The 27,898-nt window shown below is 40.5% G+C and overlaps 2 protein-coding genes across 3 annotated transcripts; one reads left to right on the top strand and one right to left on the bottom strand.

Annotated features, from left to right (window-relative positions):
* The first annotated feature begins 1,563 nt into the window (after positions 1-1,563).
* Positions 1,564-19,186, top strand: hif1aa (hypoxia inducible factor 1 subunit alpha a). Its single transcript, XM_042389083.1, has 15 exons — positions 1,564-1,862; positions 12,055-12,245; positions 12,791-12,942; positions 13,171-13,255; positions 13,990-14,099; positions 15,285-15,487; positions 15,721-15,827; positions 15,977-16,124; positions 16,303-16,607; positions 16,700-16,902; positions 17,002-17,124; positions 17,232-17,488; positions 17,575-17,674; positions 17,773-17,860; positions 17,951-19,186. The coding sequence occupies exons 1-15, from the start codon at positions 1,831-1,833 to the stop codon at positions 18,112-18,114; spliced, it is 2,268 nt and encodes a 755-aa protein (XP_042245017.1). The 5' UTR covers positions 1,564-1,830; the 3' UTR covers positions 18,115-19,186.
* LOC121881350 (serine protease HTRA2, mitochondrial-like) lies at positions 19,153-27,660 on the bottom strand. Of its 2 annotated transcripts, none has more exons than XM_042389085.1 (8): positions 27,620-27,660; positions 22,684-22,888; positions 21,183-21,377; positions 20,926-20,958; positions 20,459-20,567; positions 20,227-20,296; positions 20,031-20,126; positions 19,153-19,769 (listed from the first exon to the last, which is right to left on the bottom strand). In XM_042389085.1, the coding sequence occupies exons 1-8, from the start codon at positions 27,643-27,645 to the stop codon at positions 19,604-19,606; spliced, it is 900 nt and encodes a 299-aa protein (XP_042245019.1). In that variant the 5' UTR covers positions 27,646-27,660; the 3' UTR covers positions 19,153-19,603. The 2 variants fall into 2 exon arrangements, with proteins under 2 accessions (XP_042245019.1, XP_042245018.1); XM_042389084.1 differs by lacking the exon at positions 27,620-27,660 and adding an exon at positions 24,210-25,487.
* Between the last annotated feature and the right edge of the window lie 238 nt (positions 27,661-27,898).

The following is a 27,898-nucleotide window of genomic DNA, read 5'->3' as shown; positions in this document are numbered from 1 at the left end:
CAAACAAATAAATGTCAAGTTCAAGTCTCGGAGTTGCAGACTGAGTGTTGTACCACCCAGCCAACAGTTCTGAGAAGTGACAACCAATGTTTTACTTCATGATCATAGCCAGATGTAAAAACCAACATGTCCTACTTAGAGGGTGGAGTATGGTAAGGCAATGTAGCAAAGACTAATTTTAATGGGAAGTGAACTTTGCTGGGGGGTTGGGGAATCATTCTTTCTTTTACAAAATGCAGCTGAATCACAAGTGACATGAATAACACAGTACTGGTATGAAGTTAAGACGTACCTTCCCAGAATATTGATGTACAGAATATAATATAAAGAGTTTAAAAATTATTCACACATGCTAGGAACAGGGCTAAATATAAAAACCCAACTCAATTATCCAATGTCAGACAGGGCAGTGTCTATGCCCTGTCTATGGAATCCCAAAATGGGTTGCAAGATAGAGTTTAGAGGCCTTTAGATCTTTAACAAGGAGGGAAGCATGCAACACAAAGTTAGCCTTAATTAGTTAGACTTAATTCACTCTTGTCTTTGCTTTTATCCTTACTGGTGAATCTTATATCTTTGGGACACTAAAAATTATTCTAAATAAACACAGGAAAAAAATTAGGTATGGTTTAACTGGTTTCAACTGGTAGACGTATGCAATCAATGAAGTGGGCTGACTGAGTATGTCAGTTATTTTGAAGGTTTTGTGGAAAGATTGTACTCGGGATAAACTGCAATTTGTATTAAAGAAAAGGATCAATTTTCATTTTACACAATATGCAAATTAACTGCAACTTTTCTAAAATGATAATCTGTTTTTTTCTCAGATGACGTTAATTACATAACTAATAATGTTTTGAGAAGAAATAAGTTAACATTTTGCAATGATGGTTGTTTCTTACAGTAGTTTATTCTTGGGGTCCCGACCCCAGTCGTTATGTTAAAATATGTTGGTAGGATCAGGGTTAAAAGGTCAAAGCCAAAAAGTTTGGGAACCATATGTGCCTCTGTGGTGGATTAGGCATTAGAGGAAAAGTACAAGCAATATAAATCTGTTTCAGTGTCAGCTGTTTTTGGTAAAATATCCAAAAGGGCAGTGAGGCCTGCCTCAAGTAGTGGCAGTGGCAGCTTCCAAGTGAGCTCGCTCTCTCTCCAAAAGGGCAGTCTTCCTCTCCCCTGTGATACTTACAAAACAAGGCCTTTAACAGCAACACATTAATAATAATAATAATAATAATAAGTTCACAATTATTTCATTGACTAGAAGTTAGCCCAATGAGAGAATGTGTAAGAATGACTATTCTGTTCATAAGTTTCACACTCCTCACTGCTAATCTGCCAATCTACAATATAGACAGTTATGGAATAATTAAATCTTATCAGATGGGCATCCCTGAGACTAGATCCTATCAAATACGGGTCCGCGGCCTGATGTGTATGAGTATGGGGGTCCTTGACACCAAAAAATGTTGAGAACCACTGGTGTACACTAGGTGGCTTGTACTTTCTGCGCGCTCTCGATGGGGCAGGCATGTGACTGCGCGTACCCGCAGAGGCAGGGGGCGGAGTCAGGAGCCACTCCGGTGCAACATTGTCCTCTCTGCAGCGTGGCACTGTAGCTACTCAAGAGTCAACGACCGAGCTGCGTTTACAGGAGGAAAGCTCCATTTCTTTGACGAAATATACACAGTGATAACTCTTATGTGACCCGCTTGAGGGTTTACGGATTCACGTCAGCGAAAAATCGTGGGAGTTTGGTTTATTTCTCGACGGGCCCGGATACAGCTTGATACCGATAGAGAGACTCAACTCAGGTCCTTTCGTCCTGACATGGACACAGGAATTGTACCCGAAAAGAAAAGGTAATGTTGACGCTAGCTAATGCTGCGCAGTAGGCTATCTCGTTGTTAAAAAGCGGACTGAACAACTTTAGTCTTCATTTGGGATTTGATCACTAGTATTGTTGTGACGTTGTGGGCTTTATTTGAAGGTTGTCTGCTAGTTAAAGCGTGTTTGTTCGACAAAATGCGTTTGCTAGCGACGCTATTATCGTTAGCATGTGGCTAACAGTTAGCTAGCAGGCATAGAAATAGCCTAGACTGGAGCTAACGTTATCGATTTGATACAGGTAGTAGCGAGTTTGATTGATTTTTATCTGTTTACCTTGATTAAATATGTTTTGAAACGAATTTTTACCCTGACAGTTATTGTTAAAACTACATTTTTTATGGTCAGTGTTGAGACTTCCTATCGTTAGAGGTAAGTTAACTAACGCTGGTGTTAACGTTATTTACATAAGTTTTGAATATGACACTTTTTTTCAAAATATCCTATTAATAGTAAGCTATATAAACAGTGGTGTACTATGAGGTTTGACTTGTCAAAATTGAAAGTAAAAAGCTGGCAGCGTTCATGTGATCAGTGCTGGTGTGTGGTTTCTTATGAAATATTTAAGGATTAGTGAGGATGGCCTTGGTTTGAGTCTCTTTTATGTTTCTGGATTGTTTCTTGAACTGTTTATAGTAAAGTTTGGATAGAGAGGTAATCTGCTTTATCTACATATCTATAATCTCACAGGGAAGTTTGTTATTACATTTTAAAATGAACCTGTTAATTCCACAAAACTTTTTTAGGGACTTAAAGTAGCTACCAAAACTACTGAGAGTGGCTCCTAGGTTTTTCTGTATCGAAGCCCAAAGCATCATTTGAAGGTCTATCTACTTAAAAAAAAAAAAAAAAATAGTGAAAGTGTTTTGGGAACTAGTGATACCACATACCACAGGGAGCACGACAATGGTTTCTATAGTTTTTCAAGAGTCAGGTTTATGAGGTGACAGCCAACAACAGGTCAGCTTAAAACTTTCTTTATCTTAAATTAATTGATCACTTGTGATTATTTATTTAATGTATATAATGCTGAAAAAAATAGAATTGACTATTGCAAATTATCAGAGCCCAAAGTGGTGTTAGAAGTACATATTTAGTTAGACCAACAAGAAAAAAGGTCCAGTTTGTTAAAATTATAATCTCATGAAATACGGAAAAGCAATAAACAGAGAGCGGTCAACAATGGAATAAATTTGTCTAACCGACTGATTGACAAGTTGTATCTGCGCTAGTTGTCATTGAGCAATAACAGTGAATCAAGCCGGAAGAGTCTATGTTGAATGTAAATTGTTGGTGGCATTCATGAGGTTTTTCTTGACCTATTTCTTTAAAGTAATCGGTGGCTAATTAATATTTGCTGTAGAAAAAGATAATTTGTATATACACGAGCCATGAGATAATCAAAATAGAGGTAAAAGTGATCAACAGGTGATCAGCAGAGTCATATAAGTGTGCAGTGGATGTAAGGTTCCTCTGCAGTCAGACTGGGGTTAAACAGCAACAGTAATATTCTCCCACAGAGGACTCTATAATAAAAAGCTTTGCTCTGTTATTGTCTCTTACAGGGAGTGGTACACAATATACAGGGAGGATGAACTTTGTATCAAGGTTTTCTTGGCAGTGTCTTAAGAGACAAGAGTAGTAAAATTTAGAACTGAAACAATTAGACAGTTAGTCAATTGTTTGTTTGATAGAAAATGAATCTGCTACTATCTGGATTATCTAGTAATCATTTAAGTATTTTTCCCCTTCTCCCTTTCTTACATAATTAAAAACCAAAAAGCCATTTGAAGACCATTATGGGCTCTGGGAAATTGAGATGCTCATTTTCACAAGTTTCCGATGTAATAGACTAGATAACAAATAGATAAATTGAGAAAATGATGGAATTAATCTGAGATCCTTGTTCTATCCACATTGAGAACGTAATCCATATAGTTTTGTTTTTGCAAAACACCCACTGAGATGATATGAAGGGTGATGGTGTAATGCACTAGTGGATGAAAGAGTTGAGTCGTATTATTTGCATATGTTTGGAGCTCTATCACCAAAAAGAATCACAAGTTGTGGGCTGGTTTAATGCTGTTTTGGCTGGTATCTATGAGGTCCCTTGGTATTATTTCTGTCTCATCTCTTAATCACCAGGATTTGACGTCAATAGGAGTGGCCAAATGTGTAGCGATTCACTGGCTGGCAATTTGCAGGTTGCCCTGAGACACTCAAATACAATTGCCACTTGTATGCAGGCTAGTTGGAACTTGAAAAAGAAATTGTTACTTGCTATTACATGTATTTTTTTTTTTTTTTTGCTTGTGTGCTCATTTTTTCTCCCTTTTATGTTTTGTGATTGTAAACAAAAATTAAGATATCATGTGTTGCTGAAGGGTTGCTTTTACCAGCCTGCTGAATCATTGATTTTTGTGGATGTCCTCGCAACAGATCAAGTTAGCATGTTACTATGTTTAGAAAAATGCAAAGGCTTCTTCCTAAATAAGAGGTTTAGGCTTACAAAGATTTAACTGGGAAGACTGAGTGGTTTGGTGAATTGGAAGATTGTTCTTTGCTGGAAGATGAAGGTTCATATCAGAAAGCATCTGCTAAGACTGTCTTTTGCTGTAAACAATTGAAGGAAATACCACTACAGCCAAGTTTCATTTGGCCTGACATCAAGATGGAATTATTGTTAATTAGCAACAGCTGATATGACCCGCAGCCTGCAATGTTTGTTATTTTAACTAGTGAAAGCAACAGTCAGCGCCAGCAAAAAATGAGAAGCTGTTGCCTGAATGTTATGTACAGTTGTCTTTGCTAATAAGAGAGAGGAGAAATACAAGATTTGATATCAGATTTGATATCAGAGTTTTTTGCCAATCCAGGTGTCAGTCAGTCAAACTAGTGAGCCCTTAACATTCACTCCTATATGCAATGAAATGCTCACACTGCAGGGCAACAATCCTCAAAGGTTGAGGTGGACAAAACACAGGGGAGAGTACAGCAAAGAAAGGATCAGCATCTGATCAGGTTTATTTCAGCCAATACAATCCAGTAAGTTATGCCTGGACCAGCCCTGATGCATTCCTAAGCTTAAATGCCTTTTTGGCTCTTGTATGTAGGGGTGGGGAACTTTGGGAATCTCATGATTTGATTTGATACTCAGTTCACAACCGATTATTGATTCAATAAATAGAAAGGGGGGCACTATTTTTAGGTTCCTGCTCCAGTTCAATATGACACCAAACCATTTGCTCTTGTCCTTAGTCCACTGAACTGCAATATAAAACATAACTGACAGTTAAGCTAACTGGTCTGGTTCCTGTCTAACGAATGGAAAAAAACAGAGGAAAGTGTGTGAGAGTTTGAAGATTTAACAGCATAAATTTGGAAGCATCTTACAGTCTTCAGCTTGTATGAGAATGAAGAAATGAAAGAGGTTGACTGTTTTTGTTAAAACAGAAGTAGGTCTGTGTGTAGAAGGCAAAAAGAGTTCTGTCTCCAGCAGTGGAGCGCAGCCTCTCTACTGCAAGACTAATGCTGGGGAAAGCCATCGTTTTCAGAGCTGCTGTACAGGCGAAGGGCTTTAGGAATAAAGCTGATTGTGGATCAAGTTATTTTCTTTGCTGTGTGTGTTGGTCAGCTGGTCTCATTTGTTATTGCTTGAGTGTGGTGCTCCGCTAACTTTTGTCTTTGGGTGTGTTCTTAAAATACTTCCACTTTAGTCTTGTAAAGTGAATTAAGTTATTTAATCCAAAATGCGCCCAGACGCATTTCAGTAAAAATACCTTTGCGAAATGCCACATGTATGAATGAGCCCTTTCATGTGGTCATGCAAAATATAGGTCAGTTTTTCTCTTTGAGCATTTTTAACATTTCCAAAAACCTCTTCATCACTGAACACACGTCAAAGATGGCGCTTTGTAGTAGGCTGAAGGAAATAAAAATGCAGGGTCAGTTGGAGACTTATGTGTACATCATGTCTGGTGAGTCAAACTTGCTGAACTCCAACTGAGAGGCTCTTTTTGTTTTTGGAGGAAGTTCATAGGATGGACTTAGTGGATGTATTTTGGCCAAATGTAAGCAGATGTCGTAATGTTTCTCAGGAGTGGAGCATAGTAGGAGGGAATACAAGTTAAATTAGCTTGGTGAACAATTCACCATGATGACAATTTTGAGTCTGTTGCTAGGACTAGAGCCTACCTTGCACTGAATCCTCACAAGCTTCAAGGACGTTTTGACCTCCCAGTGAAGATGCAGTGGAGACAAGAATCTCTACGGGGAATCATAAATTATTATTACACACTGTAATCTTAGACTTTATGGCACCACTGTAGTTGAAAGCCTTAAACACAAAGGCTGGTATACTGCGTTTTGAGATAAACAGAAACATGACTTTGCTTCTCTTATATTCATATAAGTAACCTGTTGTAATTATAACTGGTGACACACTCCAGTAGCAGCGACCAGAAATCCAGTAGTTTTGACAATTGAGAAATTGCCACTACCCAAAATACCAGTTTTTACCAGTCTTATGGGTCAATACTCTTGACGTATTGACCCATGTATTGTTTGTTTCGGACGGAAGTGACCTCCCGGCGATATGTACTTACATCAGAGTGGTTTATATCTCAGATCTGATGTTGCGCGGAGGTCCCTCTCAAAATGAAGGCTAAATCCCACACTTATTCAAATGTTGTGGGACAAGATCAGAAGAGCAGAAGTGGATTGGTTCACCTCACAAGAAAATGCACAGAGTGCACTGTGGTTCTCCATAAGTGCATGGGACGTTCCTCTACGGGGAGTGGATTCCTTCTCCCACCGACTGTAGCCCAGAGCTCTCCTTTACACTTTTCCCTCAGTTTTCCTGATTCCTCGCCTTTTAGCGTGTATTCAGGAAGAGGGTTTAGCAGATATTCCGGTGGCTCCAGAACACACAAGTGCGTTGTAGTTTCCGACAATGATACCATAGACATATAGATGTATATATGTCTATGAATGATATAGCTTCTGTTGGGGAAACCATGGCAACTTCCTTGGTGCAGAGATGCACTCTCTCAGCTCGACACTTACCAGTGATAGTGGATTGTGGGTTTGGCTCCTGAACGTCAGCGCTTGGAAAGGTTATGTTTGCCTCCTGAAGAAGTTCGCACTATTCAGGGTGCAAAGACCCTGCAATGGACTCTTACAAAACGTAATGGTTTACTTTTTTAGTGCTGGTGTATGGAGAGGGGCACAGATCCCACTATGTGCCCTCTATCTCATGTGTTAATTTCCCTCCAGCTGGCTCTATCTAAATCGGTTAAAACATATTCTCCTGTCATAAAGGCTATGGAGAGAGATCTTTCTTTGCGCATCCGCTGATAAAGCACTTAAAAGGAGTCTGAAGACGGCGACCTGTTATGCACTCCTTGGCACCACAGTAGGAATTACCCCTGGTTTTACGTGCTCTGGAGAAACCCTCTTTTGAACCACTTATGCAAGTCTCTGTAAAACTAATGTCCCAGCACATCTCTTAGCCCTGACTTTGGCAAAAAGAGTAAGCGATCTGTGTGTGCTCTCAGTCTCTGTCTTGTGTCATTATCAGAGATGAGGGGAGCTCAGCCACTCTGAGGCAGAATCCTGCGTTCATGCCCAAAGTCATTAACTAGCTCTTTCAGAGCAAGGGAGTTATTTCCTTGGAAGGATTTTTTCCCCTCCTCACAGGAATGAGATGGAAGAAACATCATATTGCCTCTGTCCAGTGCGCACGTTGTTCCATTATGTGGCATGCACAGCAGGCCTCAGACAGACACAGCAGCTGTTTGTGCATTACAGAGAGCATTCTCAGGGAAAACCACAGCGTTTGGCCCACTGGCTGTGTGAAGCTATCACACAGGCATATGTTGCAGCGGGGGAGGACCCCCTGCTTGGCATTGGTGCACACTTTACGAGAGCTTTGTACTCTCCCACAGTTCTCCTCAGAGGAATGGCAGTGAAAGACGTACAGCGGCATCATGGGCTTCACCATGTCCTTTTTTATTTGGTTCTAGCTGCGCAATATGTCTGGGTTTTCTCTAACTCATTCAGTATTGAACAGGCATGGCGACTGGCGATCAGCGACCAAAATAGGTCATAATATTCATTTGCTCATCCATTACAGTACAGACAAGGGCTCGACATTAGGACTTGTCTGCTTGTCTGGGACAAGTGGACTTTTTGTGGGACAACTGGAAGAGAAATTTACTTGCCCCACTGGACAAGTTAAAAGTCATAAACAAACAAATAATGTGTGTTTTCACGTTATGTGCCTCTCGTTACTCTGCTATTAAGTTAAATGAATACATTCAGAATGCCGACTTGAAACGGATGCACATTTCCCCCACGATACGTCCAACTCAGACTGGGATAGCTCAGTGCGTAGGTTGTGTGCGGTTGAGAGAGAGTGGACGTGTGACCATGAGGCTGGCGGATGGACCAGAGAGTATATAGTTAGCTGCAGTGTAGCCATGAACGTAACAAGTGCAATATGTGTACAGTTTAGACTATTTGTCTAAACTGTACACAGTCCATTCCCTTTCAAAACCTGACAGTCAGTAAGTACTGTAAACACACATTTTACATAATTTGCTTTGACCAGTAAATAATTACATTTACATTTTTTGGGCCTAGGTCATAGGAAACCTTATTGTAATATTATCATATCTATGTTCCATGTTTAACCTCGGTCAATGTAAATGTGAATGATATAATAAAGAAACGAAACTACTTTTGAACCAGACGCTATGGTTAACTCTTCTGCAGCCAGGCAGGAAAAATGCTGTGTGTTGCACTCTTTTTGTAAAAAACTGAACTAATACCAGCACACTTGTTATTTTTCTAATTATGTGGAAATCTGATATTTCACATCCCGGATGGCGACAGCATTAAAGTCCAGTAAAACGGAAGTTAGAGCATTATGTTTACTGGGGCAAGTGACATTTATGCCTGGATAAGTGAAAGAAGAAATGTCTTACAAGTGCCTCAAAATGTTAATGTGGAGCTCTGGCTTCATTTGCCTGTTATGTTAAATATATTTTCAGTATTACTTTGCTTTTCTCTCTTTTTTTGCAGGGAGGTTTTAGTTATGGTGTTTCCCTGAACTGAATTATATAATAGATAAGACCATGTTTGCTGTCAAACTAAACAGGACTGACAGATAGTGAGGATATTTCTCTAGTTTAAATAGGTCAGCCTCTAGTAACAAAATACACAAGCAACCCGTGTACTGCTGGCCATAATGATAAATGATCATTGTAAACTGGTTTATTTTTCCACTAATCTCTTGTATGTCCACTTTTTCACATCTGTAAACGACTCCAACAAATGTTGTTTTATATAATGGTACTCGTTCTTATTAGAAAACAAAAGGAGTATAATTAAAGTGATAAATGTGATTGTGTTTGCAGTGAAGCTTGTCAAGCAGAGGACTGCTGGGCATGCATGACCATGTGCATTAATCACGTTATGTAACGGTGGCCTCTCTACTCGCCTTTGTTTTAACATCAAGGGAACGCTTTGGTTTTCATTGCATGTTTCATGTTAAGGAATAAAAGCAGTTTGTTCAAGTTGGAGGCACAAAAAGCTGAAATTTTACTCAACAAGGATTTGTTTTAGACAGACACCTGAGTTGCAGGGCTGTACACTTCTTCAGTAATAGCAGGTTATGCTTTCGACATGATCTACTGCCATTTTGATGTTTTGATTTTACAAGTTTACATAAGTTTACTACATCTCCTTTTCTCAGGGGTGTTTATAGAGCGTTGGTATCGTAGCAATGCATACAGTGGCTGAAACATTGTGCTGCTTGTCATGTTGAATGTGGGTTTAGGTAAATGTCTTTCTTTGTATTGTACCTCTGTATTCAGCGGTGGTGTCGTAGGGGAATACTACAGCTAAACTTCATTTGAACAGGATTTGGATACAGTTTGTGCATGGCTAGTACTTATCAATCATCTAGCATCCTAGTGTGTTTACAGTGCGCAATGGCAACAGTCTGTAACACCATGTACGGAAGCAAACACTGTAGGACAATGCACAGAGTTTATCTGTCATTAGATCAACAGAGGCTTAGTTGGGGGCTTAGTTCAGGGAGAGGACATTACCTATTTGTGTGCCTTGTTTACAATGGCTTGTGATAATTTGACAAACGAATTGACGTTTACATGAATGGATTTTACTCAGCAGCAGAGCCTGTTGATGATTGTTGTTACGGTAGGAGCCAAAAGTCAGACTTAGAGAGAGGGAAATTTGTTGATGCAATACAGAACTGGTTGCATAACACTGTGATCACCTTACATGGTGTCCAGATATTCTGCGGGGTTGTCCTGTGGGGTTGACAGAATATATTGTAAATATTTGTCAGTGGTATTGACGAATGTGAAAACATGTGGATGAATGTATGTTTGTGCCTGTAGCTGTAAATACAGTCTGGGTCAAAGCATGTTTATATTACAGTACACATAAACATCTTTGAGAGAAAGAGCTGATGAGCACACCTCCAAAAATCTCAGTCGCACTTAATTCGTGTCTGCAGGCGTTTTTCATCAAATAGGTGTGTGTCGAGTTGTCACAGTGAGAAAACCACAGGTGTAAATAATAAAATTATGAATTCAATTTAGCTGCTTCAGTTTCAAGGTTGTGGTGCTGTGCAGGCTATCGCACTGTCTTACAGGGACACTTGAATAGAATAGAGTCATTGTTAATGTGTATCGGTGATACCTGACACCAGACCTCAAAATGTCTGCTATGAAAAATAGGGCCATCGTCCAGCAAGTGGTTTCTATTTGAGTTTTCCTGTTTGTTTTCTGCACAATCTGGACACAACCCCCTAATGCATTCTTTGTACTGTGTGCAACCATGTTGGGAGACACCTGTGCTATTTGTCGGTGCAAGAAACCCTCATTTGTTTACAGACTTGCAAGTAATTATCTGAGGCTTAGGTCTGTGCCAGGTCTTTGCCTTCCTGAGAGACAAAGGGCATGCTCAGACTTATTTAGATCTTTATACCCCGGAGGAGTAATTATATAATTTGTATAAACATCTGTATTCCATGGGAAAGTTTGGTCTAAACCCAAAAGAAACCTATCTTGCCACCCTGCCAGGTGGTTTGATACACAGTAGGCTAATTTTAGTTAGGTGGTCCATATTTTTGTCAGAGAGCTTCAAATAACAATATGGCCTTGGTCAATACTGCAAGTGCATAACAAATCGATTTCAATTAGGTGTACATTTCGGAGCCAAGGGCTTTTAAACTGTCATCCATTTTGCCGTGATGCCGCTCCACGGTGATCTAAATGCATTTGAGGTAATGAGATAGTGGTTGTGAGGAGAGTTATGGTAGAAATTCAGCAACATTCAGGTTCACAAACAGGCAGACTAATGCATTAATGTTGAAGATTTAGCCAGTTTACAATGCAAATAAAAACTCATTGGTGCTTAGTTTAAAAGACAGGGTTTCTTTTTCCATTGTGAGAAGAGACATAAAATCTAGAGAATAATCTTATTGTGTCCCTTTAAAGTCAGTAGCACTTTGTCAGTCTAAACTACTGCCAGGTCTTACGGTCTTGTTTACAGTGTGGTGAGAGTCCATTAGCCAGATCTGGGATAAATGCCTGGATAAATGCTTGATCTAAAATGGAGCTTGTATGAGCAGTAACTAGTTATGAGGGATACTAATGTAAAATAGTAGAAAATATGACGTTGTGTGTGTTGGTAGTTGAAGGTATCACTCTCTCTCTGTTTGTATGTGCTCTGTGTTGTGTGCCAATATTATCGTTCTCCTCCCCTCAGATCTGTTGAGCCAGGCTCGTAAATGTCTGAATGATTGGTGTCGCACTGTAGCTTGGCTGCGCACCAAGAGTCAAGCAGGAGAATCCATGCCTGTCTCGCCCCAGCCAATCACCAAGGGGGTCTACTCCACTTTCATTGGTCAACAGCCAATAAGACGATCGCAGATAGCCATGTATGTAAATGAGTTTGACGGGGGTTCAGACGGTAGCTTGGCTGTTGCAGACTCCAGCTGCATCCTTCCCCCAGTGGCTGACCAGTCTCTGTGCACACACTCGGTCAGGAAGGAGGGATGTCACCTCTCGTACTGTACATAGTAGGTTCAGAACCAAACTGTGACCAAACTGACCCACCACCTGTCTCCCGCAGAGTGAGTTCGGAGCGGAGGAAGGAGAAGTCAAGGGATGCTGCACGATGCCGGCGCGGGAAGGAGTCGGAGGTGTTCTACGAGCTGGCCCAGGAGCTGCCACTGCCCCACAGTGTCAGCTCCAGTCTGGACAAGGCCTCCATCATGAGACTCATCATCAGCTACCTGCGCATGAGAAAACTTCTTAGCACTGGTTAGTATCTGTAATTGTTGTAGACACAGTGGACGAGCTTTGGGGTGTAGGCGCATCTGTATTTCTTCAGTTTAGTCCCAAATGTCAACTGAATTGTGCAAATTGTTGTATTTAATTTTTTATTATATATACCTTTTTAGCGCTGTAGGGAGCCACAGTTAAAAAATCTAAAGGATCTATTGGAGGAAAGAAAGGACACCCTATTGAGAGTTAGTAAAATAGAGAATACAGTTTTACATGCAGAGGAAATCAGTGATAGACACTGAGTCAGCTGTTCTAAGAAATTGACTCAGACACCTGCAGATATAGATTCCTTTGCAGATACAACTGTTGGTACAATGTGTTTTCTTTGTACTGCAGCGTCCTGCCCCGCAACCGTGTACTTCAGGCAACAGACACTATAAATGCACTGTGCCTGATTTATAGAGTCTTGACTGCTTCTTTAATTCATGCTTTGCTTCGCTTTCCCTACCCTCCTTTTATCTCTCTCATTCCCATTGCCCCCCCCCCCCCCCCCCCCCCCCCTTCGCTGTTATCTTCTCCAGATGAGCCAGTGGCAGAAGAGGAAACGGAGCTGGATATCCAACTAAACAGCTCCTACCTAAAGGCTCTGGAAGGCTTTCTCATGGTGCTGTCTGAAGACGGAGATATGATCTATCTCTCTGAGAATGTCAACAAGTGCCTGGGGCTGGCACAGGTTTGTATGATTTGACTTGCATCTCAAAAATGATGAAAGAGCATAAGATTGGTGAGGAAAGGAGCCTGAAACAGAAAATTTAAGGCTAAGAAATGATTGTTTTCCAGTGTTATGCAACAGATACATTAAGCTTTTGATGGGAAAAGGTTGGAAACCTTCACACAATGTTCACTATGGCTGTTCCATGTACATATAAATGTTGAAAGGACTGTTCTTACTCTGTCACAGTTTGACCTGACTGGACACAGTGTGTTCGACTTCACACATCCCTGTGACCAGGAGGAGCTGAGGGAGATGCTGGTTCACAGAACAGGTGAGAGACAGCAAAAGTGAGCAGTGTCGCATCATAGGACGTTTCTAATGGAGAGACGGCCACACACAAGCGCTCTGTTAGGTCTGCCAGTGCTCCAGTCAGCAGGGAGCCCAGTTCACTCTGAGCTGGCAAATACAGACTAGGAGGCTGTCAGAACAAGTTATCATTGTCCCCACTGAGGTCGCAGTACTTTGGCCAGTGTGTGAACTTCAGTGACCCTTCACTCTGCTTTACTGGAAGAGTACGCTACATCACTGGCACATTTCCTGCTTCGTTTGAACAACACAGTTTTTGTTTTGAGTCAGTGGACAGAATTTGTTTTCATTTAGCTAAAACTCTGGTGCTTGCCTCTGAAATGTACTTCATAACACTAATTGGAGGGCAACGTGGCTTTTTTTGCCAGGAATTGCACTTTAGTAGACGCTGATATTATCTCAGCCATAACGGCTGGTAATGCCACTTCCTTTATTCAACTTGCTGCAGCTCATCGTAGTGCAAAGGTTTTACAACTTAATCTTTTCTCTGCATGCAAATGTGAACTTTTGGCCACCGGTTATATTCAACCTCAAACATTGTAGCTGTGTTACAATTTGACGGAGCTGCTGGGGAAACAGAACGTCACACTAAAACCCACAAAAACCACACACGAAAAAAGCTAATAGTCAACACAGAAATGACAGAACAACAGAAGACGCTGGTTTAAACTGCTTCTCCCCCTGCTTGTGTGATTTCAGGCTCCAAAAAGACCAAGGAACAAAACACAGAGCGCAGCTTCTTCCTCCGAATGAAGTGCACTCTCACAAGCAGAGGCCGCACTGTCAATGTCAAGTCGGCTACATGGAAGGTGGGTGTTAGTGGAAACATGGAGGAAATGAACCCGACATAATAGATTACTACTTTTACTACTAATATTAGTCATCATGCGCAAGAAGGTTTGTCAACACTAGAGCTGCTAGTGAGGGCAATTATTTCTAAAAACATTTTTAAAAGGCCTGTGTTGAAAATGTGAAATATCTTCTTGATTATTCTTATAACTTTCTAAATATTATATGAATGGCTCCCTGCAATATTGTATGGCATGTTGAATCTCATTACAGTTATGAGGCCATCAGGATGCTCTTTAATGACAGTTAATGGGTTTTTTAATTGTTCTCCAACACCCTCAGCCCACAATACTGCAAGTAAGCAGCTGGAATCATTTTAGTCAGGATTTTTTTCTAAGTGCTGACTGGTGAAGATCTACTTAATGTAAAATAAGTTCAGCATTTGTCATAATGATAATGTGAGACTTAAGAATTGCAGTTTGCATCCACAAACTAGAATGTACAAACTGCATTATAGCAAATGTCTTTATTGGTAGTAATCTAATAACCTAATGTACAAAGGAAATGCACCATTATGCTGTAAATCAGTCTTAATATCGATTAAGTCATCAGTGTAATAATTGATGTATATACACATAGAAAACCTACATTAGATGTAGCCATTGCCAGTCTGTTATGGATCAAGCATCAGTCCTATCAAAAAGACCAAAAGCATTTGAGTAAGCAGGTAAAGGAGAAATCTAATAATGATGAACTTCAAGCATTGCAGATTTATTATAACATTATGGATTGAAAGAACCCTAACATATTTGCAAGCCTTAATTACGAACTCAAAGGACTTAACTGCTTGACACTCATATTGTCAAATGATGTGAAATTTAACCTCAGTTTGACGTTACTCTAATGTTGCGAAAGTACAAATGAACAAGGAAAACACTAACTGATTTTGCTTATACAGAAGAATCTGTAATTATTACACAATTATGCAACTAATGCTGCAGCACTAAATGCAGCTGTTGTGTAAATGACACAAAAGTGACCCCCATGCCCAAAACACGGAGTCATTATATTATTTGAACGTCTGAACAAATGTATTTATTAGTCTAATAATCATCTGTCTGCTGCATTAGGAGATCATTAATCATCATTGCAGTCTGGAAGTCATAAAGTGTTATGACCCTCCTGATCTCGTTTTCTCGCTCCAGGTGCTCCACTGCTCAGGTCATGTGCGCTTATATGACAGCCACACTGAGCAGACTCCCAACGGCCACAAGGAGCCACCTGTCCCTTACCTGGTTTTGATCTGCGACCCCATCCCACACCCCTCCAACATTGAGGTCCCTCTGGACACCAAGACCTTTCTCAGCCGCCACACGATGGACATGAAGTTCACATATTGTGACGAGAGGTGAGTTTGCCTTTCTGAGTGAATGTTCTGTGCTTAAAAAGCTTAACACGGATCAAACAAGATTCAGCTTCTTAATCTGACTTTGTACTTTTCATTGACTATTATTGCTGAGGCTGTTAAAGTATAGTCATACTGAGCCACCTAGTGGTCAGTGTAGATACTGCAGAAGCTTGATCTCTAACTTCCCTTCGTGGGTCGATGGAAACATTCACCTTTTTATTTTCCTTCTCCAGGATCACTGAGCTGATGGGTTACGATCCAGAGGACCTGCTGAATCGTTCTGTGTATGAGTACTATCATGCTCTAGACTCAGACCATCTCACCAAGACTCACCACAACTGTAAGCATAACCACAAAGAGTGCATGGGACTTCCTGTAAATTGAAACTCGGAATGTCTCGCAAGTCTAGAACGAACTCCAGCTGTGTCATTTTGTCCCAAACCAAATTTTTTCTAATTTTTTCCCCTTTTTGTCTCTTTTTGCTCTTAGTGTTCGCAAAGGGCCAAGTCACCACAGGCCAATACCGGATGTTAGCCAAGAGAGGAGGCTTTGTGTGGGTGGAAACCCAGGCCACTGTCATCTACAACAACAAGAACTCTCAGCCACAGTGTGTTGTCTGTGTCAACTTTGTGCTCAGGTACTAGAGAGTCAGTACTTTCAGAGTAGACTGTTTTATTAAAGAATTTGCATGTATATGATGCTGAAAATAAAAATGATGATGTTCTCTCCAGTTCTAACTGAGTTGTTTTCAGAGAAATGGCAGTGAGGGCAATCGTACAGCACCATAACTGTGTCATGTTTCTCTTCTTCTACAGTGGCATCCAGGAGGAGAAACTGATCATGTCTCTGGAGCAGACCGAGGATGTGAAGCCAGTGAAGGAGGAGCAGCAGGAAGAGGAGAAGGCTGTGGTCGAGATCAGCCAGCCAGACATGTCACCGATCCTGCAGAAGGAGGAGGAGAAGGCCCCGGAGCTGGATGTGGTCAAGCTGTTCACCCAGGCGGCTGATGCCAAGCCGTTGGTTAGCCTGTATGATCAGCTGAAGGAAGAGCCTGAGGCCCTTACCCTGCTGGCCCCAGCCGCCGGAGACACAATCATCTCCCTGGACTTTGGCTGCCCTGGTTCGTGCACTCAATTAAACTCACAAATGTCTCTTCAGTGTTTATATTCAGGGTGATAAAGCACTCTAATCACATTCTGTCCTGTGGTACAGATTCAGAGATCCAGCTGCTGAAGGATGTCCCTCTCTACAACGATGTAATGCTTCCCTCCACCAGTGACAAGCTGGCTCTGCCTCTTTCCCCTCTGCCGCCCAGTGAGCCTCTCCATGTCACCACCACCGCCTCTGAGGACACAAAAACTGAGAGCTTTGCTCCAACCCCGTCCACCACATCAACCAGCCAGAGCCCCTCAGAGGTAAGACTGACTGAAATCCATTATTGGCTTTTTTCTGCACAGACAACAAGCCCTTAGTGCATTTAATAATATGTTCTGACCTGTGTCTCTCCTCTTCAGCCTGACAGCCCATTGGACTTTTGTTTCCCCATTGAGTCGGATATGAGCTCAGATTTCAAACTAGACTTGGTGGAGAAGCTGTTTGCCATTGATACACAACCCAAGACACCCTTCACCAAACAGGTAACAATTCCAGGAGAGAGAGATCACTGTAATAGATCATAGTTGATCTAATAAATGAAAACCTGTCTGTATTCAGAATAATCAAACCTTTTTTTCCTCACTTCAAGGCAATAGACGACTTGGATCTGGAGATGTTAGCACCCTACATCCCCATGGATGATGACTTCCAGCTGCGCAGTTTGACCCCAGATGAGCCTCTTTCTTGTGGACCAGTCAAATCCCTTGAAAGCTCTCCTCTCCACGTCGCACAGGAAGTCCCCAGCTATCCCAACTCCCCCTTCAGCTCACCAGGCAGTCAGACCTCTTCCCCAGCACCACCCGAACCAGTAAACCCCCCTAATCTTGCCACCATCATTGCTAAGAGGTAAAGTTTTCATCATGTTTATGTAATAAAACATATTTAGATGGCCTTTTATGAGGTTGCTAAGCATCATTATTACTGTGCTGCAGGACCCCACAGTTGGACAAAGAAGTCTCCCTCAGGACTCTGGCAGCCCAGAATGCACAGCGCAAAAGAAAACTGGGTGACATAAGGGAGATATTTGGAAATGTAAGACCTCCGCATCCACACCTGATTCACAGATCAGACTTCACATTTACAGACTGTGAATTTGAGTTTATGTATTTGATGATTTTTTTTTTTTCCAGGGATCTTTGCAGGAGCAACTGGAGCAGGGCAAAAAGCTGAAGGCCTCAGACTCCGGCACAACCAGGACCATACTTCTGCTGCCTTCAGGTGAGTAAACTAGATGTGTTGTAAATACTTTATACTGACACTTAACATCACAAGAATCAGAAGTCTAATGTTTCTTGTTCTCTCTTTAAGATTTGGCGAGTCGTCTGCTTGGCAGCACGTCAGAGGGCACCAGTTCCCCCTTCACCCTGCCACAGCTCACCCGCTACGACTGCGAGGTCAACGCCCCCTTACAGGGTCGCCAGTACCTGCTGCAGGGGGAGGAGCTGCTGCGCGCTCTGGACCATGTCAACTGAGTCAATGCTTATCCTGCTCACTGCTGGACTAGACTGGACACTACAGTTTTTCCCTCACACTGTCACTCCCTCTCCAAAGCCTCCCCCCCTCCTCATCCCCCTTACCTAACTCTACCCTACTGCCCCTTATTTATGTATCTGTATGAGTTTGATTATAGTTTGGCTGCTGTTTGCGCACATCATGTGATTTCCGCAGCATTCCACCGTGACAAACACCATAGCAGCATCTGGGTTTTGGTGCAAGGGATTCAGGCATCATAAGATGTCCAATTGTTTGTTATTGTTTTGTTTTTTCTCTCTTCCGGGGAGTCTGTCAGCACACAGCGCCTCTACAGATGACCCTCTTCCAGCAGGTCACCACAGAACCTGGCGCTACTGCCAGCAGTGTATTGTAAGCTTCAGTCGCACAATTTATATTTTCTTAAAAAGAAAAATATTACCAGCAATATATATTAAGCCTTTTTAAAGTAGTTTTAATGGGATTTGAACAATTTTATTTTTCCTCCCATACTTGTATGTTGTAGAACTCGTACCTAACAAGATGTCTTTAGTCCAGAAGTATGAACATATTGTTTAAACCTAAGGTGGTTTGAATGTTATCTCCATTTAATAGCTATCAGTCTTTGAGGTAAATGCATTTAATTGTGTAGCAGTCCAGTACATTTCACTATATTACTTTACTGTAAGTGTGTGTTACTGTACATATACCAGGGAAATTTTAATTTACTCAGTTCAGCTTCACAGCTTTGACTTTTACTGTCAAAATTAAATCTGTTCACCTTTTTGTTAGCTTCTTATCATGAAAGATTTTTCTCTATTATGAAATGAATTCATGTTTTTGGTTTTTACTTTTACTGTGTGACATAATCAAAACAGTCCAGTTTAAATAAGTGGGATCTCAAAAACTCATATTTTACCTGTGTGATCATCGTCATCCTAGCAGCATTCGTGAGTTGTCAAACTTGTTTGCTGTGTTAATAAGTAGTCAGTTTAATACTGTTGGTCCATGCCATATATGTGGGTCTCTCATGCTTCTTGTTGCTGTCTAACATTAAATGGCTTTATTAAAGTATATTGTTTCAAGTTTCATTAACTTGCACTTTACAAACACTGCATGTTAGGTGGCAGAAACACAAATCATATCATGAAACAGTAGTTTTGCTATTCCACCAGATAGAAGTTACTAGAAACTAAGACAATACTGTTGTTAATGTACTTTAACAAACCCAAGAATAAAAACTGGGATATTTGGTAATCCATCCAAGTCTTCAGGTCCTGACATCATGGTTCAAACTAAGAAAAATCTCACAGACTGCTTCAGAGGCGGTAAACGCAGTCTTATAACTCATTTACCATACAGTATCAACATATTTAACAAATCATCAAAAACTGTAACCCAACAACAAAATCATAAGTTAAAAAAACTCTTTCACATAGTCTTTTTGTAGACATGAATTAGTGACGTGGCTGTTTGTCCGTCAGGTTAGTGTCACTCTGTGTATTCAGGTGTCATTTGCAGTTGAAGCAATTCTTGTCCTCTTTGTACCACCATGGTGATTTTGTCACTGCTGCGGACGGCCTGGTAGATCTCCTCTGAGGTGTACACCTTCACCCCGTTGATCTCCACCACAACGTCTCCCGGTAACATGCCAGCTCTGAAACAAAGATGACAGCACTGTGGGTTAACAACAATTCATCATACGTGCTAAATACTTTGCCTACTGTTCAAATACTCACTCACAATGCCTGTGTGCAGGTTAAATTTTCTTACTAGTCCATATTCAGTTGGTCTATAAGCTGACTGACTTTTATCTAAATCTGACTTAAAGAAAAATACTATGAAACATACAAGATAAATATTCAACCACAAGAGCAGGAAGATCCTTTACCACACATCTAAACCCACAGTAGCTTACCTGTTTGCTGGGGAGCCCAAGATGACTCTGTGGATCAGGATGCCATGTGTCACATCAGGGAAGGTCGGGTCTCTCAACTTCAGCTCAGCGATGATGCTACAGCAACAGGACAAAACAAAAAAAAAACATATTAGAGTGCTGCTCTAACTAGACTGTGCTGTTTGACCGCAGGCACTACTGATGCTTAAGCACTTACCTCTGAGTCAGTGTCAGCATCATAACGCCAATGTACCGCCGCTTAGTGTCTGACTCACCAAACCAGGAATCTAAGAGAAAATGGGAAAAACAGGGTATGAGTATAATTTCTTTTGCAACATCTGATTCTCTCACTTATCTTTTATAAAGACAGGCAAGTACGCAGTTGGAGGCTTTAGAGAATATGGAAGAGAGAGAGAAACAGGGTGTTTTGTGTGGCTTTTCGTTTTTACTCTTTCTTTTTGCTGCTTGATCCAGGAAAAGTCTCAGGCGATCAGATGGAATAGCGAAGGAGATCCCTGCAGTGACCTTCATGGTGTTTATACCGATGACTTCACCGTCCTAATTAGATAAAAGATGAGGCGTTCAGATAATGTAACGCATGAGATACGACCTAATAGGTAATTGCCAGTGTAAAGTAGTTAGTGGTTTTACTGATAGTGATAGGATGCTTGAACATTATTCGCACAAATACTATTAGTCTGTGATAAAATCTCTCATTTTCTGTAATCAAACACAAATACATAATGTACAAACACCCACTATACAGTATATACAATGCATATACCACAACAACTGACAAAAAGCTGTATGTGTAGTACATTTAACCCTTCCTTAAAAATCCTCTGTACAGTCAAATGTTTAACGTCACAGCAGCCAGAGCAGGTTTGGCAACATTTCAACAGGATCACTGACTCACCAAATTAATGAGGGGCCCTCCGGAGTTTCCAAACTGTAAAACAAATATGTCACACGTGACACTCGGAAGTATATGACACATTTCTGAGTCACAGTAAGCTCAGTTCTCTTAAGCTCAGAGTCTGCGTATTTTTGATTACTCATCACACATTTGTACCAGACACTACATTAAAACAAATTATTTTAAAGTGAAAATGCATACATAAAAAGTATATACACACACACCTTAATATATAGCATTATAGTGGAAAAACTCACATCAATTGTTGCATCAGTCTGGATGTACTCCATGTTGGAGTTGGACAGGCCCAGCTCCTTACTGCCTCTCTGTACCGAGCTGATGATTCCTGATGTGATTGTATTCTTTAAGGCGAACGGACTTCCCATCGCAACCACAAACTCTCCTTGTCGGATATCAGCTGACCGACCAAGTGTGAGCGTGGGCAAAGGATTCTGCATGTCAGAGGAGAGGAAGCAGGGACAAAGAGCAGTTTAACAGATGTCATATACAGATGTTGGATTAACCTTTTGCTTTTCTATCACAATACAGCATACAACACATTGCAACAAAGAGTCTTCTACATAGAGAAGTCTTTTCTTTCAGTCGTTATCGATGGGACAAACAGAAGACTGCTAATGAGCTTTGCTTTTATGTTGTTTCATTAGATTGTATGAATGTTATTTTTATTAGAAAAATTTAACTGATTACACAAAAGAGGTTCAATGCTCTGATGTATGAGAGGAACTTGACCCTTATTGTTTTATATACTGTACGCTTACGGGCACTTTTTTGTCATCTAAGAGATAAACATGCCCCCTTGAGGACAAATAGCAAAACTTCACAATATATTAGAATTTATACTATACTAGTGCAGCGCCTGTTCGGAACGGGCTGATTGCTTATTATTTCTCAAGAACCATATAAATATGTATCAACTGACAAATGTATATATTAAAATGATAAGGAATTAATAAATCAAATGATTTTAATGCAGAGACTTCACCAGTGAGACTAAACTGAGGTTGAACCATAGAAGCCATTTACGGCCTTCCATTGGTTGATTCTGCTGCCAATCAAACATGTCTGTGCTCCTATTGGCTAGTTTTACTGCCTCCGCCTCTGTTTTTTTTCTCCTGTGTATGCTTGTTCTTCTCTCTCTGGCAGTTTAACTGGGCGGGGTGAGGGCCTCTGTCCTGCTCAGCGAGTCAGAGCCTAGAAGCCCCGCACTGCTGTGATGTGACAGTGTTTGTATCAAACAGTCCCTGTTGCACTCAGACACGGAGCTGTGCAGCTCACTGTTAGCTTGTTTATTCAAAATTTATTATACGTGTTGCATGTCAAAACAACTTCACACTCAACACTGCACTTCCTTGGGTCCTCAGCATTACACCCACCATGGGTGGAGTTGATCCGATGAACGGTTCAAGAGATACGCAAAGGACATACATACATACAGATTCCCTCCTTTAATGGATAGATACAGTCACAAGAACAAAGCATAAGTTTTCTCATTAAAATGCCACATAAATGTCACTAATTTTGATCATATTTTAGCTTTGTTACTATTGTCCTTTATCTTGATTTTATTTACTTTACTTTCTCTGATTTCTCTGTCACAGTGTCTGTGGTGAGGAGCTGTGTGTTAATGTGTAGACTCCAGGAAAATTAGCAACCACTGTGATGCAAGCTAACAGGAGCCCACTAATAAAAACATAAACATATAGGCATGAGCAGATATTATCCTAGTTTTTTTCTCACCTTGGCAGTGATTTTGATGGTGGCGATGTCCGCCACTGGGTCAACATCTTGCACAGTAGCATTGTACATCTCTCCATTGGTGAGCTTCACCCGGACGCCTCTCTTGTTGGCCACAACATGAGCATTGGTGACAATGAGACCGTCGCTGCTGATAATGAAACCAGAGCCATTGGACACTGGGACTTCCCGTCCTGAAAATGGGTTCCTGTAAAACAGTAAAAGCTGGTGGTCATATTTGGCTTCAGAGGAAAACTAAAAAACTCTGCACACAGAGGAAAATCAAAATATCATTTTTGCCTTTCACTTCTGGTTCAAGAGAACAAACAGGCAGCATCAGCACGATGAGGTAAGCAGAACATGTCATAAGGCCCTTCTAATGCCAGCTGATAAAGTGCTGTTAATAGAGCACACTCCCATGTTTGTAGACAAAGTTAATCACCTTAACACAACTGATACCCTCCCAGTGAACCTGAGGCTTTTGAGGGCCAATTGGTTATCCAGTCTGGCAATCTACTGATTGTCAATACTCATGACTAAAGATGTTTTTTAGTGCTTAAGACTTTAATTAGTTGATTATTTGACAGAAATAACAAATTATAATAATTATAACCTGTTACTCTATATTTCTTATGTCACAATAAATGTTTGCTGTTTTAAAGCATTAAAGTAGATTCACAATTTTTCAAGTCTGTCTTAAAACAACACTCAGGATTTTTCAGGTGTTACCAGTAACAAGTGACGAGAAATTGTGAGGCTATAATTTATGATGGACCTTTGGCACCTTATATGATAAATTATCAACTTGATACTGATAATAATCTTCAACTGCAGTCCTACTGTACAAGTGTTACACCAAACTCTGTGACACATACGTTTCTGTTGACAAGTTGTTACTGCAAGTTTTTCTTAAAAAAAATAAAAAAAATCATACAATCACATACTTCATTTTAATAAATGTTACCAAAATAGGTGTCCCAATAATATTTAGATAGTGTTGCAAGTTTTGATAGTTGTGACACTGGTGGACACAAGGTGTCAGGTTAGATGTTGGTGCTCTACAGACAGACCTCTGTAGATCTGAATGTTATGGGGTCACAATTTTTAGTAACTGCGGTCAAAATGTATGACCATATCCAAATAATATGGGGGCTTCTTTTCTGGTAACACCTATCAAACACTTGCACTGGCTAAACAGGTCACAGAATTTGGTGTAACACCTGCCAGGTAGGACATCAGCTTACAATTATATTTATACTGATTCATCATCAGGTGTCATTTATCAAATCAGATGACAAAAAGTCCATCATGAATTACAGATTCATTGGACTTATTATTAATAGCAACTGAATCTGAAAACAAGTAGCTGTTCTTGTATTTAAGTTGTGATATACTGTAGATACACTGGGGTCCAAAAGTCAGAGACCACTTTCCCAGTTTCTGACTTTTGGACCCCACTATATATGTTTTTATCCAAATAAATCAGTGTGTAGATTATTAAATTTATAACACCTTAATTGACTGCTCACCTGCCCACTATCTCAATGTAAACAACAGCTGGAGTGGATTTCTCGACCACATCTGCAATAAAGTTGTATTTATACCGGGGGCTGTCAGGTTTAAAGGGGGAGGCACAGTGAGCTGATGGCAGGATGAGTTCAAGAAACCTCTGGGATACTGAGGCGCCTCTGTCGTCCACTTTTTCTTCTTCTTCTTCGTCTTCTTTTCTGTCCAGAAGCGCCGCACCACACAGCCCCAAACCCACCGACACAGACAGGAGAAGAGAGCTGCTGCTGTCCCGACCACCTCTCCTCCTGTACCCGGCTGCAGCTCTCCTGTCCAGGCTGGTGTGTCCCTCTGCTCCTCTGTGGCTACATGTCCAGACAGAGGACACGCGGCTGACTGTCCTCTCTGCCGCAGAGTTTAGTCCACGGATCTGACAGCCTGTGTGTCTCCTCAGAGCTGATAGAAAACACCTATTGACAGCAGCTGCTGACATGTTGCATCAGTTCTGTCACCGCTTCAAGAGCCTTTAAAACACTTTATATCCAAAATATACGCGAAGTGAGAACGGCCTGGTTTAAAACAATTGTTTGTATAAATAAAACAAAAAAAAACAACTCTAACACCTCCTTTCAATTTCGATGTCATCTAACTTGAACGACACATAAAGCTAGCGATAGTTCAGACTAAAATATTTCCTGCTTACTCTTCTTCTTCGTTGTGTTTATTGGCGGATGTAAGCCAACCTTAAAGGTGCATACCGCCACCTACTGGATTTAAACTAAAATATCCACTGACTAAATGAAATAATCTGATTGCACCCCTCTCCCACTCTTTTTCAGGTGTTTGAGAGAAACGGAAAGCTTCTCTCAACATCTGCTGCACACCTTCTCCGGAAACTCCCACGACACCTAGAAATCTCCTTGCTGCATCTACAATTATGTCAATTTCCTCATATTTTCTTTCTACGCCAGCAGTACAGTTAATTACCATTGTCAAAAACTTCACCTGATCCTTTCAAAAGGCAAAACTCATCATGCCTCATGACTGATTTGTCCTCCTTTGCTTCTTGTCCCACATCATAATATTTCTTACCTACTTCCTCATGCTTAAGTCTTAGATCTGACACTGATTATTTCTGCTTCCCTTACTCTCTTTGAACAGTTATCTTCCCATGCTGTATGTTTCCCTTTGCAAAGACACTCTGCATCTTTCTCACAGTCTCCTTAACAATCATTCTCAACACATTTACCACCTGTGGCAAAACAACCACGAAAATAACATTAAGTCCTTCTTCTTCTTCTTCTTTGTTTTTATTGGCGGCTCGCAAACCAACTTTAAAGGTGCATACCGCCACCTACTGTACCATATGCATTTCCCTGAAGTCCTGTCCTGCTCAGTAATGATTTTAAACTCAATTTCTGCCCTGTCTCATGTCCTGTATTTCTCAATGTCTCCCTCTCTGAATTATAACAATATATTTGAAGGGTTTTTCTTTTCTTTCTTTCTTTTCTCTCTTGGTTTTACTGGCGGACCACTCACTGTATCGAGTGGGCAGAACAATAGCATTAAAATCATCCGATTTCTGATTCATGAAATGTAATTTATCCCTATTTCCTAATCCTGCCTCCATAAATAACACGTCAGCTCCCCTCTGGTTATTCCTGATTTCAAGAAAAACCTGTTTCAATTTCATTTGGGTACCTGACTGTTGTTTTAACCCTCAAACAGGCAGAAGTGGAAAATGAGTTGTAAAAAATAATTCAATGTTATTACTTATTACTTATCTCATTTGCACCTAAGTAAAACATTTCAACACAAATTTTCTAAATATTTTGTATACTTTGGATTTTATGAGTTGTATCTCTCAGGATATGTTGCCCTATTAAGGTATAAAAATGGTCATAATGGTAAACATTTTGATGTTTTATTTGATGAAGAGAAGTGATATATTTTTGTTTCCCTGGTCATTAACATCACACATACTAGTTTTTAAACTGATTTCATCATTTCTATCAAAGTATAGGCTACCACCCAGTTCTTCCAATCCAGTTCTATCAATTCTACCGATTCTAAAAAGGACAAGGCACACTCAAATGAACAACCATCTCAACTGATTCAAGCCATTGATTGACTTCAAGTACACCGGCCTCTGCCAGTATACCTATCCTGAAGGTCTACCGGTGTACCTATCTCTTTTCCCCAAAATACTGAAGCTCAGTGCTATGTTCTTGAGACCAAAACCTTGGCACGCAGTTTCCCACCTGACCAACCAAAAGCAACTGAGGTTAGCAAAATACCAGACATGACTACCAACACCGTGCCAACATGATGGCACCAAGATGCGCTTTTAATTTTACAAAATTAAAGTATTACAATAAGTGTTCATAAATAAACTACCTTACGAAGGAGGTCTCCACTCCGAGTCTCAAACTGGACTCTCCCAGATCATAGACGACTGTGCTGACTACTGAGCTAAAACTTTACTCATCACCTCATTGCAGACAGACCTCTACCTATTTATACACCATAACACACAGACAGCACAGCATATAACGTGTAGGGAAGAACTTAAAAGGCGATTCTTGCTTTGCACTTTTCATTTATTGCCTATTTTTTGCAACCTAACTTTGTGGAAAGGAGAGGAGGAACAACAGGTTATGGAGAATCCCTTAGGAGCACTTCGTGTGTGTCAGTGGCTCAGCTTTATCTCTGGGGAACACCCCCAACTCCAGGAGTGATGTCCAAAAAAGGAAATATGCGTCATGTAGCAGGTGGATGTGACTCCCCTAATTGAGATCTGCTGATAGACATAACAGCGGAGCAGAGGAGAGACACTGACATAGGATGTAACCGACCTGCACGCTGGTATTTGACAAGGAATTTTTTTCTTCCCGATAACAAATAATTTCTAAAATATTTCTATGAAACAAATATTCATTAAAAACCCACTATTTGTGCTTTGCCAAATAAAATATTTGTATTCGGGCACACTCCTAATATAAATATAAATATAAATATAAATATACACACATACATATATACACGCACACACACACATATATATGTATGTATGTGTATATATGTATATATGTGTGTGCGTGTGTGTGTGTGTGTGTGTGTGTGTGTAAAATAAAATTGGTATATTGTCATAATGTACATACCTGTGCATGATAATATCTGTTTTTGCAGTGAAAATAACATGTGGTCCAGTTTGAAACAAAAGTTTGAATACTACACATTGACCAATTTTTTTTTACCCCTAATCTGGCAACGTATCTAGTGGGATACATACATTTCAAAAGTTGCTGAATAACACCGTGAACACCTTTAGACATTTTTTCTTCATCAGCATATTAAGACATTAGTCATAGTTAGTGTTATAAATTTATATTGTTTTATTGAAAATAACTATGATTAAAATATAATTACTTACCGCCTGGTAAGCATGTCCTGTACCATTGGCGGCCATGAACATTTCTGATCAGGCTGACAAATAAACGACAGATAACCTGAACAAAGTCATGTGACCTGCATACCAGTACTAGATAAAACTTTTGATAAATGGTAACTTGATTGGGTGAAAACCTTCAAATATGCCCCCAACAGGATGTTAAAGAATGTGTATCTCCTGGTGCACGTTGCCTGTTTAAGGGTTAAGATATACCTAAAAATTGTGAACCCGTCTTTTAAGTAAAAACTTGAAATAGACTTC

Source organism: Thunnus maccoyii, chromosome 16 (genome assembly GCF_910596095.1).
Source record: "Thunnus maccoyii chromosome 16, fThuMac1.1, whole genome shotgun sequence".
Classification (NCBI taxonomy): domain Eukaryota; kingdom Metazoa; phylum Chordata; class Actinopteri; order Scombriformes; family Scombridae; genus Thunnus; species Thunnus maccoyii.
This window is presented reverse-complemented; position numbering and strand designations above follow the sequence as displayed.

What these genes read in the sequence shown, in the direction of transcription:
- hif1aa (XM_042389083.1), top strand. Translation starts at nt 1,831, where the DNA reads ATGGACACAGGAATTGTACCCGAAAAGAAAAG. An exon ending in TTCACATATTGTGACGAGAG is followed by an intron (nt 15,488 to 15,720) that starts GTGAGTTTGCCT and finishes TTCCTTCTCCAG; the next exon opens with GATCACTGAGCTGATGGGTT. An exon ending in TAAGGGAGATATTTGGAAAT is followed by an intron (nt 17,675 to 17,772) that starts GTAAGACCTCCG and finishes TTTTTTTTCCAG; the next exon opens with GGATCTTTGCAGGAGCAACT.
- LOC121881350 (XM_042389084.1), bottom strand. Translation starts at nt 24,679, where the DNA reads ATGTCAGCAGCTGCTGTCAATAGGTGTTTTCTATCAGCTCTGAGGAGA. An exon ending in TCAAGCAGCAAAAAGAAAGA is followed by an intron (nt 20,297 to 20,458) that starts GTAAAAACGAAA and finishes ATTTTCTCTTAG; the next exon opens with ATTCCTGGTTTGGTGAGTCA. An exon ending in TTGGGCTCCCCAGCAAACAG is followed by an intron (nt 19,770 to 20,030) that starts GTAAGCTACTGT and finishes TCTTTGTTTCAG; the next exon opens with AGCTGGCATGTTACCGGGAG.